This window comes from Pteropus alecto, unplaced genomic scaffold (assembly GCF_000325575.1).
Source record: "Pteropus alecto unplaced genomic scaffold, ASM32557v1 scaffold110, whole genome shotgun sequence".
In the NCBI taxonomy this organism is placed as follows: Eukaryota; Metazoa; Chordata; class Mammalia; order Chiroptera; family Pteropodidae; genus Pteropus; species Pteropus alecto.
Window position 1 is genome coordinate 950,214 of NW_006431920.1, and position 11,643 is coordinate 961,856.

The 11,643-nt window shown below is 48.8% G+C and overlaps 1 protein-coding gene across 1 annotated transcript in view; it reads right to left on the reverse strand.

The window, feature by feature from the left end:
* DIS3L2 (DIS3 like 3'-5' exoribonuclease 2) overlaps positions 1-11,643 on the reverse strand; it is a 273,001-nt gene that overhangs the window by 111,113 nt on the left and 150,245 nt on the right. Inside the window, exon 12 of the mRNA XM_015585355.2 lies at positions 5,476-5,555. Coding sequence (XP_015440841.1) covers positions 5,476-5,555 — 80 coding nt within the window. The remainder of the gene's footprint in view (positions 1-5,475; positions 5,556-11,643) is intronic.

An 11,643-nucleotide genomic window follows, 5' to 3' on the forward strand; every position in this document is an offset into this window, starting at 1 on the left:
GGGAAAGAGGGCTGCGGGCAAGGGGACTACAGCGCAAAGGCTGGGGAGCATGGGAGGAAGGGGCCGGGACCGGAAGCTCTGCGGGCCCCCAGGAAGTGGTGGCAGCGAAGGAAGAGTTAAAGAAGGCAGCTGGAGAGAAGGAATCCGAAAATTAGAACCAAGAGCAAGCAGGGCCCTGAGTCCAAAGAGAAGAGACTTTCAAGAAAGGAGGACAAAAAGCCAAACGCTGCACAGATGTTTGGGGAGCTGCGGTTGGGGACCACCTGCGGCATCGACCTTCCCGAAGCTGTGCTGTAAATGGAGTAAGAATCAGGGGGACGCGAAGGACAAGTCGTGATGACTCTGTCAAGGTGTCCTGATGGACGGGGGCAGGTCCAAGTTCCAGAGGAAGCCGGAGCAAAGGGCAACGCAGAAGGGCTGGGGTGAATGGGGGCGGGGTGAGAGCGGAGCCCAGGACAGGGTGCGGCCTGGCTGCTGGGCACTCACGAGCCTTCCACGCCTAACTCCAGGACTCCCATGCTCTCTTCCTCCCCACTGGCAGAGCCAGAGACGTTATCTCGGCTCTTTGCCCCTTCGAGCTGCTACCACCCTTTCTCTCCCTCGTTCTCTGGTCTGAGCCTGGGACACAGCAGCGCAGTCTCTCCAGCACCTGCTTCCACACCGCCTCCAAAGGCTATCAGTCACGACAAGACGCTCTTAGCGGGTGACGAACATAAGCACGTGGGAAGTTACAGAGCCCAGGAATTCCAGGGAACCCTTGCAGGCTTTGCTCCTAGCCTCACTCCTACTCCCCTTCCGAGGAGGGCTCTCTGCGACAGAGCTCCCTAGTGCAGCCTCCAGGGAGGCCACAGAGGCCGCCAGGCAGGGAGGCTGGCGCCCCCTAGAGCTGAGAAGGTAATCTGCATTCCTGAGGTCCCTCAGGCTGGACGATGTCCGTTGACCTGAGCATCTTCTAACACCTGGACAGTACACAGAGCCTTCTTCCTCTGAGTCAGAGGCTGTGCTCTGTGGGGGTGGGAAGCATGCGCAGGTGGCTGGACGGAGGGGTGTGCTCTCACGTGGGAATGCCGCGGTTCAGAGATGAAAGCAGCAAGGAGGAGGGACAGACCGGGGGATGTGACGGTGGGCACCCAGCGCGGCGTTCCATCGAGGCTTCCGCTAACTTGTGGCTAAGGTGTAAATTCCAACTTCCAGAAAGCCTTAAGGATGAGTGGGTTTGTTTGTTTATTTATTCTTATTCATTCATCCAGTCACTCATTTTCCCCTGTGGTTTTTGGTATATTCATGAAGTTGTACAACTATCAACACTGATTCCAGAACATTTTCAACACCCCAAAAAGAAACCCCAAACCCGTTAGCAGTCATTCCCCGTCCCCGCTCTCCGTAGCCCCAATCCTTCGTTTCGAAGGCCTGGCTAGGCTAATCCTGCCATGCTCAGTGGCAGAGCACTCACCAGAGAAGAAAACATTAGAGAAACGAGATGCTAGAGGCGGTGACCGTCGGCCTCCTGCAGGATTTGCTGGAAGCCTGAATAGCTAAAAGCTGAATAAAGGTCCTCACTTGTCTGGCTGACAGTTTCTTCTCTGAGCCTGGAGCAAAGCGATGAGGCTTGTTTAATAGAACTGAATGGGTGGCTGTTGCTCGGGACTCCGTTCTGTCCAGCAAGGGGGAACTGGCGGGGAGAGTCGCCATGCCCTGCCTGCCGGGGAAAAGTCTGGATACAGGCAGCCATGCACCTCAGACCCCACCATAAAGGTGGAAGTAACTCCATGACATGGGAAGTGGGCTCAAACTTAGATGAGAAGTTGTGACTCAGAGATACATGACAGCTGTTGTCACATTAAAGACAAGACTTGTTGTGAAGGGCCCCAACTGACATAAATGGGACTAAGGGGTGGAAAATTACAGGCAGACAGCAGCATTCCGGATCAGTCCAGGGAAGGGTTTCCTAAATGTCCTGCCATCTTCAGGCCGAATGGGCTGCCTGTCAGGTAGAGAGTTACAATGCAGTCTGGATATTCAATAAGTGGAGTTAGTAGAGGTAATTTGAAAACCAGAAGGTGATGTGACAACTGTGGCATTCCTACACTTGAGTGGTGAGGTCAGCTGTGAGGTGTGTTGCAAGTGACCTGTTACAGCAATAAAACCCCGAAGCGTGTGATTAATGTCTTTTGATTCTGGGCTATAATTGTAACACCACTCTTATTCACTTGCATTAAGTATTTTCTTGGGCAAAAGTGAAAGACTCCATGTTCGAGGCAGCGGGCTGGGTAATGCTCGTGGAACATTCCACGCAAGTTGTCTATAGGCTACAAGAGGTGGAGTATTACCAGGCTAGCAGCTGCTGGGATCCCTTCCAAAGCTGAGGTTCCTCTAAGCTGGAGGCACCCCACCCCTCAACCTCCCAACCTAACCATGACCTACTGGAGAACAGGTGTCACTGGGTTTCTGCAGAATTTATCTGCAGACGATAGCGTCCTATGGGAGACAGTGGTAACAAACCCTGGAGTCATGTCTGAACTCTACAGAAAGGGAGAGTGAGGACTAAATAAGTTTCATCTGCCTGTGTGTTTTCTTTTCACAGAAGAGTCATTCAGATGATTTCAATAGGACCAAAGAAAAGTATGACCTTCCCATTTTCTTTAAATAAAAATGGTTATAGCCGATGTAAATATGGCCAGAAAACATTATTTGCTCTTTGAAACATTAAAACATTTTTTCCTCTAAGCAAGAATTGACATGAACTGGTAACTAACGGAACCTGAACTTAGCCAACCTCACCCCCATCCAAACTGGAACCGACTTCCACTTTTCATCTCCCTGGATAAATGGCCTTGGCAGAAACTGCTGTCACAAAGGCCAACTGTAGAAGTGCCACCATAAAAACACTTGACTGACCAACTCGGGCCTTTTCAGATTCTTCCTTGACTCCTTTTCCATGTCCTTTTTCTGCAGCTCTGCCAAATGACCAGATGTTAATGACCCCGCTGGAATGCAAGAATATCTAAACAGATGGAAGGTAGCTGGTCGCCTGGTGCAGTGCGCTACTCGGCAGCCCTGTGATTTCTGGCACCTCATAATATTTTTTTATTACAAAATTTTTTTTCATTATAAAACTATTATTACTACATTATAAAAATGTGGAAACTAGAGGAAAGAGAAAAATCACTTATAAGCCCATCATCCCAACAAAATCCCTGTTTGCATCTTGGTGCATCGTCTACTTTTCTCGAGGGCTCTCTGTACGTAGTTATATGGACCACATGTATGTAGCTTATTTGTATCCCACCGCCTCTAAAAAGGATTTGCAGCAGCTTATATAAACACACGTCATCAGACAGACCATTCCATGTGGCCGTACTCTCTCCGAAACCAGCCTGTCCTCCCCCCTCCCCAGTTTCCAACTCATGGATTCCAGCCATCTCCTTGTCATCCAGGTTGAAACTCCTGCCCCATCTTGGACCCCTCCCTCAACCCCAACATTCGTTTCCATCGGTTCTCCTGTCGCTACCCCTTGCTCACACCCACCCTGCCCACCCTCATCAATATTACCACCACCTCCGGTCCAGGTCCTGACCACCGATGTCCCTAAGCGATTACAATGCTTCTCGGACTCGTTTCTCTGCCTCTACTTCCTCTCCTTTTCCTTCCTCTCGTACCACTAAATTGGTGTCCTCATTTTCACAGACTGAAAACAGGCATTCACCTGCTCGACAAAGCATATTCTGTGGTTGGAAATTTACAAACATGCACAGTTTGCCCCGATCTACTTTTCTTGCCCTGTTACCACTGCCCCACATGAAACCTCTGCTGGTGATCTGGCCTCCGACACGTGTGCAGTGAGTGAGACAGGACAGACACATGCCTGCTCCCTGGTGTCCCTGCCAGGAGAATGTCATCTGGGCCAGCCAAGATGGAGTAACAGGTATTAGATCTACCCTTCTGCCATTAACAACTATAAAAGTGGACGAAATCAATAAAGCAGCTGTTTTCAAGCATTCGACTACAAATGGAGCAGGGCTGTGAACCCAGAGAGAGGGCAATGCAGGCACGCCGTCCGCTGTTGCCTGGCTTTCTGCCTGGGGGCACTTTTCACACTGGGCTCAGGGGAGTGGGGCTCACGCCCACAGCCCTCTATGCCCAGGCCTCTGCACAAGGCGGAGATGGCTCAGGATGTGAGAAACCAATTCAGTATTTGCTTTTTTAAGTAGGCAGCTCAAATTTTGGATTTAAAAAATATATTAATTCCTCTCAAATTTCCATGGGAACTTTTCTCTCTTTATGCTTTATCTTCCTTTCGATTTTCTTTAGCTGAAAATACTGAGCCATCTGGCCCCTAGTTTCAAGAAGGAACCCCACTAAAGGCAGGGAAAAGCATTTTTAGGCAACGACGCTTTCTGCCTCTCTGGCTTCTCTCTACCAAGCTTGTCTGCCTGTGACAGCCGAGAAGAGGCTACGCGCACTGAGCCCATGGAGTTTCGTGCCAATGGGACAGGAGAACACCTCCTCGATGTTTCAAAAGACTGGCCCACTGGGCCAGCAGATTGACACTGCAGGGTGGATACCCATCACAGGCAAGGCATCCGAGGCCACGTTAGTGCCAGAGCCACGTTGGAGAGTGACTGAAGCCGAAGCAGGCACCCCGACAACGACCTAGCGAGGGGCGAGATGCAGCTAAGACTATAAACAGCACGTCTGGGGAGACATTAAAATGGGGATTGGTAGGGTTTGCTCTTCTCGCGACCCCACTTCTTCCCCTTCACAACCTAGCGAGGGGCGAGATGCAGCTAAGACTATAAGCAGCACGTCTGGGGAGACATTAAAATAGGGATTTGCTCTTCTCGCGACCCCACTTCTTCCCCTTCACCCTACTGTAGTTTTTTCAAATCCCACTTTTTCCTGCTTAGCTCCAACCCAAAAGAATGTTTAAAGAGCACCTAATAGCTGCCTTTCGCTACCTGCTGGATAGATGAAGACCTACTGGGAGCAGCACGCTTCTCCAGCTCAGCCCCGGAGGGGCATTCCTCAGGGCGGGAATCTTCCCACTATCCCCTGCTGGGCATATCTTTGGAGAGCCCCTCTGAATCACCCCAATGTGTGGGTCAATACAGGCCAAGTGCCGCACGCTTCCCCCCCGCTGGGCCTCTCTTCCCCCAACACATCGCAGCCAAACTGCAGCTTCCGGACGGGCCAAGGCCTGGAATGAGCCCCTCTCCCTCACCGCTGCCTCCTCTGGGGCCTAAAGAGGGTCCTGGTGAGAGGACGTTTCTTATTCTCACCCTCACCGCAGTCACCACGGGAACACAATCCTTAGGTCACATACTTGTGTAGCCCTAGGGGCCTGGGGCAAATTCAGGGACAAAGCACACCCCAGCTTGCACATCGCGCTGCCTCTGGAATACGAGGCAGCCAGGCCGACTGCGAAGGTCTGCACGCCGTCTGCAACCCCAAATAGACTTGAAGGTTCCATCCTACCGTCAGCGAGTGGCTTGCAGGAGAGAGCGTCATCGAGGTCTCGGGCAGTCGATGGGTCGATGGTGAAGACACAGTCTTTTCTAAAGAAAGATTGAAGATATCATTAGCGAGTAATAGGAACTTTACCCACTGCAGCATAGCTTTAAAGCAGAGTTACTCTGAGTGCTCGCTTCGGCAGCATGTACACTAAGGAACAGTTACTTTGAAAATGTGCCAGTGACCAGCAGCAAAGTGGAGAGCAGCCCTTACAAGTCACTGAGAAGGGGTTCTCAGCAGATGTGAGACTGCTCCGCGAAGCCCCGAGACCTTCTCATTTTACTTCAGAATTTCTCAACTAACCTGCCCCACCCAACCCGGCCATTCCCACCATGTAAATACCTGAAGATCTGGGCAGAGTTTGGCCCCAGCTCTCCACGCCGTCTGCCCTTTGCTCCCCAGGCACTGGCCTGGAGATTGGGGTGCTCAGCAGTAACCCCTTCCCTCCTTCCACACGCAGGCTCCCTAGTCAGTGCTCCCTGCTGCTACTGGACTCCTCCCAATTCTGTCTCTATTTTCTTTAGCAGTAGCAGCGCCACCGCTGCCATCGGCTAGTCTCCTTCCGACTCATCGACACTGATGATGGTGGCCCTCCTGGTGCTCGCCATGGCTAGACTGGCTTCGTTCTTTGTAAAGACGCCTTTCCTCGTCCCGCTCCTCTGCTTGAAACGTCCCCCAAGCACTCGGAGGCTGCTAGGCCGCACGGGCACGAGCCGGCACAGCTCAAAGGACCTGCCTGGATCCGCTCCTTACCGTCCACCTTCCTTACTCCTAACGACCTCGACAGCCCTTTCCGACCCCTCGCGCTGACCCTCTCGCCACCACGATGCCCCAATTCCAAGACAAGATTGAGTCTAAGATGCACCATCATTTCAATAATCGCTTTTTGGAGAAACAAACAACCCTATCACATTAAATATATATCTTGATTTTAATGTACTTCAGGATTTCAGAAACGTTAAAAAAAAAAAAAAGAAGACTCTTCAATGGTAACCAGATAACCAAACTATGGTGCAGCAACACAATGGAACACCACTTAGAAACAAAAAGAACAAATATGTCTGATTTCATCTTTTTGAGAATGTCCTATAAACGGAATCACATATTATGTAAGCTCGTGAGATACCATCAGCGTAGTATTATACTATCAGTGTAGTATTATACCACCAAAATAACACCTTTGAGACTCGGCCAAGTTTTTGTGTGTTTGTAAGCACTGATCGGTGGTTCCCACAGGCTGGGTTGGAGGAAGGTATGATTATAAAGGGGTGCTCATTCTGGGGGAGCAGAGCTTTTCTATATCTTGATTATGGTGGCAGTTACATGAATCTATACATGTGTTAAAAGTCATAGACTTGTACAACAAAGGTCAATTTCACTGTTTATTAATTTAAAAATTAAAAAAGTTTAAATGTGATTTCCGAATTAAGGAAAGAAAAAAATATGTGTTTATTAATAGAGCTGACCGTTAGGTGCTAGAATTATGGACTTTTTTCCTTTATACTGGTATATATTTTTTTTGAAATTTTCACTAGAGTTAAGTATTACTTTCATATAAATGGGAAAAATTCCCACTGTCGAGAATGTCCCCCAGTCAAAAATAATTGTCAGATACATGACGTTGCTTCTGATGATGTTTAGCGATCTCGTAGACCCATATTGCTTAATATAGTCAATACCTTTAAAATTAGGAACCTGGTGAAACCATGAACTCACTGGTACACTAAGAGAAGAGGGCGGGGAAGGGTGGGTGCTGCTCAGGTGGAGAAAACAAGGGCGTTTGGAGAGCTGTCCCAGAAAAAGAGATTCATCGGGAGGTCTCACTATTTCACGAAGAGGCACACACAGTGTGGGGAATATTAATGTTGAGGTCTCCGGATAGAAATAACTTCTGTCCACTGACTCAACAGGTAATTATGCGAGAATGCCAGAGGAAAAGAGAAACACCGATGTCCCCTGGAAAATGAGCTCCCCAAGTTTGTGTTCCAGGGCTATGAACACAGGGAGCAACTCACAGTGTTTGCTGAGTGAATAAATGCGTGCACGCTGACAGGAAAAGACAGGGAGGTGAACTTAGTCCTGACTTCACAGTAATGGGCTTTCAATTGTTGAGGATCTTGAACTTGATTCACAAGGGAAGGAACTGTCTGCTTCTTGCTTCTTTTTGTATCCCCTGTAAAAGCTACCAAAATGCTTTATACGTGCTGAGTACTCAATAAATACTTGATGAACTGCAACTGAACATCAGACTTGGTGGTAGGAATATTTTTCAGTGTAATGACGTCATGAAAAGCTGAAAGAGCATCCCTCCAGCCAAATAAAGAAAGAAAGAAAGAAAGAAAGAAAGAAAGAAAGAAAGAAAGAAAGAAAGAAAGAAAGAAAGAAAGAAAGAAAGAAAGAAAGAAAACACTCTTAGCTTGGTAGGGGCCAGAGACGACCGATTAACTTGGGAGAGTTGATTAAGAAGCTATACTTCTTAAAATTAAATGTCTCTGGGTGATTTGAGACTTTTATTTCTACGTGTGAATGACAATGCCCAATAAAACATTTCCAGTCTTGAACTGATTCAGCCATATGTAACAGAGTAAAACTAGAAGGTTTCAATTATTAGTTTGTCAGTCTTCTTTGAAAGGATCCACAAACTGTTTCTGAGAAAAATCTTAGGCTAACCCGTAAGCACTCAAACCAATTTTCTACTTTCAAAAACTCTGCTCTTAAAACCAGAAACATAAAAGTCTAAATTAAAACAACTCCAAGAAACAGCACTCAGGAAAGCTTGCTGGAAAGACATACCATCCAAACATTATTCTTGACCAGGGGCTGGCAAACTACAGCTCACAGGCCAAATCGGCCTGCCACCTGTTTTGAATGGCCAGCAAGCTAAGAATGGTTTTTGCATTTTTAAATGGTTGAAAAAAATGGAAAAAAAATTATTTCATAACACATGAAAATTATATAAAATTCAAATTTCAGTATCCATAAATGAAGTTTTATCGAAACACAGCCATACTTTTTCGATACAATGGCAGAGTTGAGTAGTTGTGACAGACTGTATACTTCGACTACCCATTGGCCCTTAGCAGAAAGTCTGCTGATCCCTGTTTCAGATCGTTTCCCAATGTGCCAAGTGCTTTAATTTTTTAAAAAGGTCTTGTGATAGAATCAGTTTGAGAAATGCTGAGCCAATAGCTTAACTGTGGGACTCTCAGGGCCTTCAACATGCTGGTATCACACAGCTCTCGCCAGACTCATCTGCTCTTGGCATAGAGTGTGTGCGTGTGTGTGAGAGTGCGTGCGTGTGCGTGTGAGAGTGCGTGCGTGTGTGAGTGGCAGAGCGCCTCCCAGATGCAAGGCTCCTCTTGGCACAGTGTGTGTGCATGTGCGTGTATGTGTGGCAGAGCGCCTCCCAGAAGCAAGGCTCCTCTTGGCACAGTGTGTGTGCATGTGCGTGCGTGTGTGTGTGTGTGTGTGTGAGTACGTGCGTGTGCGTGTGAGAGTGCGTGTGTGTGTGTGTGTGAGTGGCAGAGCACCTCCCAGAAGCAAGGCTCCTCTTGGCACAGTGTGTGTGCATGTGCGTGTGTGAGTGGCAGAGCGCCTTCCAGATGCAAGGCTCCTCGGGAGAGTGCCCTTTCAGACGAGATGAACTGCACAGAAACACCCTGCACAGGCCTCCAGTGGGGTCCTTGTCCCACATGGGGCCTTGCCACCAAGCCCACCCCAAGGAACACGGGAAGAAGTCAACCAAGTGGCTATGCTATGCACAGCAGGGATGCTGATGAGGGCCTTGTCCATGTCACCCTCAGTGCCCCTTTTATGGGGGAAGTTTAGGAAGTACAGGGACCCACTCTTCTCTTGAGCTGATGGTTTATTTATATCTTACAGACACATGAATTTTATCTTTTTAGAGTTCCCTCCTTGCTTTGGCTGCTAGGACTCAGAAAAGACATCTGTGACTTGACTCTGGAGGATCTTGTTTGTAGTTTGAACTTGGTGAATTAACCTTTATCCTGGCTGTGCCTAAGTTTTCTATGCATAGATTTAGTTAACTTCATATCCTAATTGTTAAAAAAAATTACTGCATTATATGTATATCTGCGAGTTGCCTTGAATCATTTCTTCTAAAGCAGGGTATAAACGAACATGCACGTTGAGGGGATGTGGGTTGGCAAAGAGGCCTTCGGTGTGGGCTACCAAGAGAACTAACCTCTAGACAGAGTAAAACCCACAGGGCCCCCAGCAAGTACTCGCACGGTAGCTGTGGCTCCAACTTGCTCTCTCACCACGGACAGCTGGGAGAAGCAAGGGGACAGTGAGGGACCCTGACCGACCCCAGTCCTCAGTGCTGAGAGCCAGCGATTTAATCTGTTGTCATCGCCACGACTGCGGGTCGGCCACGACGTGGTGCACGAGGGCTCCTTCTGGTCATGGGCCACTGCGGCTGGGAGCTGCTGGCCTCGGCACTGGGGAGCCCGGCCCCCCTCCCCGGGCGGTGCACCGTGCGGCTGTTCCACTCTGTTAACGTGCCTGGGATTTTACTGGCTCCTTTTCTGGAAGGCTTTGGTCTCACAACCTGCAGGGAGCAGCCCGGTTTGCCAGCTTTCAGAACCTGTGAGACCAAATATTTAGAGTTCCGCAACAATGGTTAGAAAGAAGCTAACCCTGACCCACAGAATGCAAAGTGCCAGGTGGGGGAGGGAAAGAACGAGACTCCAGTTCATGAGGCTGCAGAATTCCAGTTCAGAGCGACGTTATGTAACCCAAATTTCTGAAGGCACGTGACTGGAGGGCTTAGTAGAACTTTTTAAAGTGACAGAAACTTCTAAGATAGTTTTACTCAAAGCCATTGGTCTGGGAAAAAACACAGGAAGGATAACTAAGAGCCTTCCGTAATCCCGTAAGACCGGGCCAAGAATCCCAGGAAATAACAAACGCAAAAGCGTAGAAACAGATTCTGTTCCTCTGTCACTCACACTCTCTCCCTCTGACTTTGCATCTTCCTCCTCCTCAAGGTACCAGCATCTCCGCCTCCTTGCAGCTGGAACAGCTGTCTAGTCTCCACAGCAGCTTTTACTCACCACTTTGTCACTATTCACCTCGCTGGATTTTGGCCATGGCCGCTACCACATCACAAAAATTGCTCTCCCCAAGGTCATGGTGCTGCCAGATTAATCGTCTTTAAAAAAGCCTGCGTTAGATCGAGAACCTTCATCAACTCCTTACTAAAATGGAAATTCAGCTTCGAATGCAGAGCCTTTCAGGTATGGGCCTCACCTAGATTTTTCCGGTTAGATGGCGCACTCCCAACGCGTATCTTCTGGGCCAGACTCTTCTCCGCGTCCTCTGGCCTCCGAGACTCTGGTCGTGCTGCTCCTGACACTGGTCATTTCCTCACCAACTGCCAGCATTTACGAGCCGCCTGGCTTTTAAAGGCCTGGCTGCAATGCCATCTTTTTCCTAGGCAACCTTTGTGGCCCCCCCGGTGGGAGCTGCCTCTCCCTGCCTGCCATGCCCATGCCTATGACCCGTCTCGCTCTGATGGCACTGGCCACTGCCCCCAACTTACGGACATGTCTTATCGCACTGACAAGGCTGGGAGCTCTTCAAGGTCTGGCTGCCCTTGCGTCTCTCCTAGCACACCGAAGGCACACGTGCAAGGAGCGGCAGGTGGATAAGCGAATGAGAAAATGACCGAAGAGCTCTCTTTAGCACTTTTCCATTCGATTTCGCAACTGTGTCTTGGGAAAAACATTTAGGATTAGAACTCATGACCTCTTGGCACCCAAATCTGTGGTCACACCACAGTGCTGCTGTTTCCCAGGGTGTCCTTTTCCATCTTCATCCCAACCTCTTTTCTCATAAAACGGTGTTTTACACACTGCGGTTCAGGGGCCATTTCTAGACTAGTGAAACGGCCAGAGGCCCTCCACGTCCGTGACGCTCTCCTCGCTAGCAGGCGATCCCCGTGAGAGGATCTGGGTCGATGGTGAATGGGGGGAAAGGAATGAAAAATAATTTAAGAGGATAAAGGATAAAATTTCTCTTTTACTCAAACACTTTCTTAGATTAGATGATATCAGCCTTTATAAAGAAACCAAAAATTTTTATTTACTGTAAACTGTAGCAAAAAAAAAA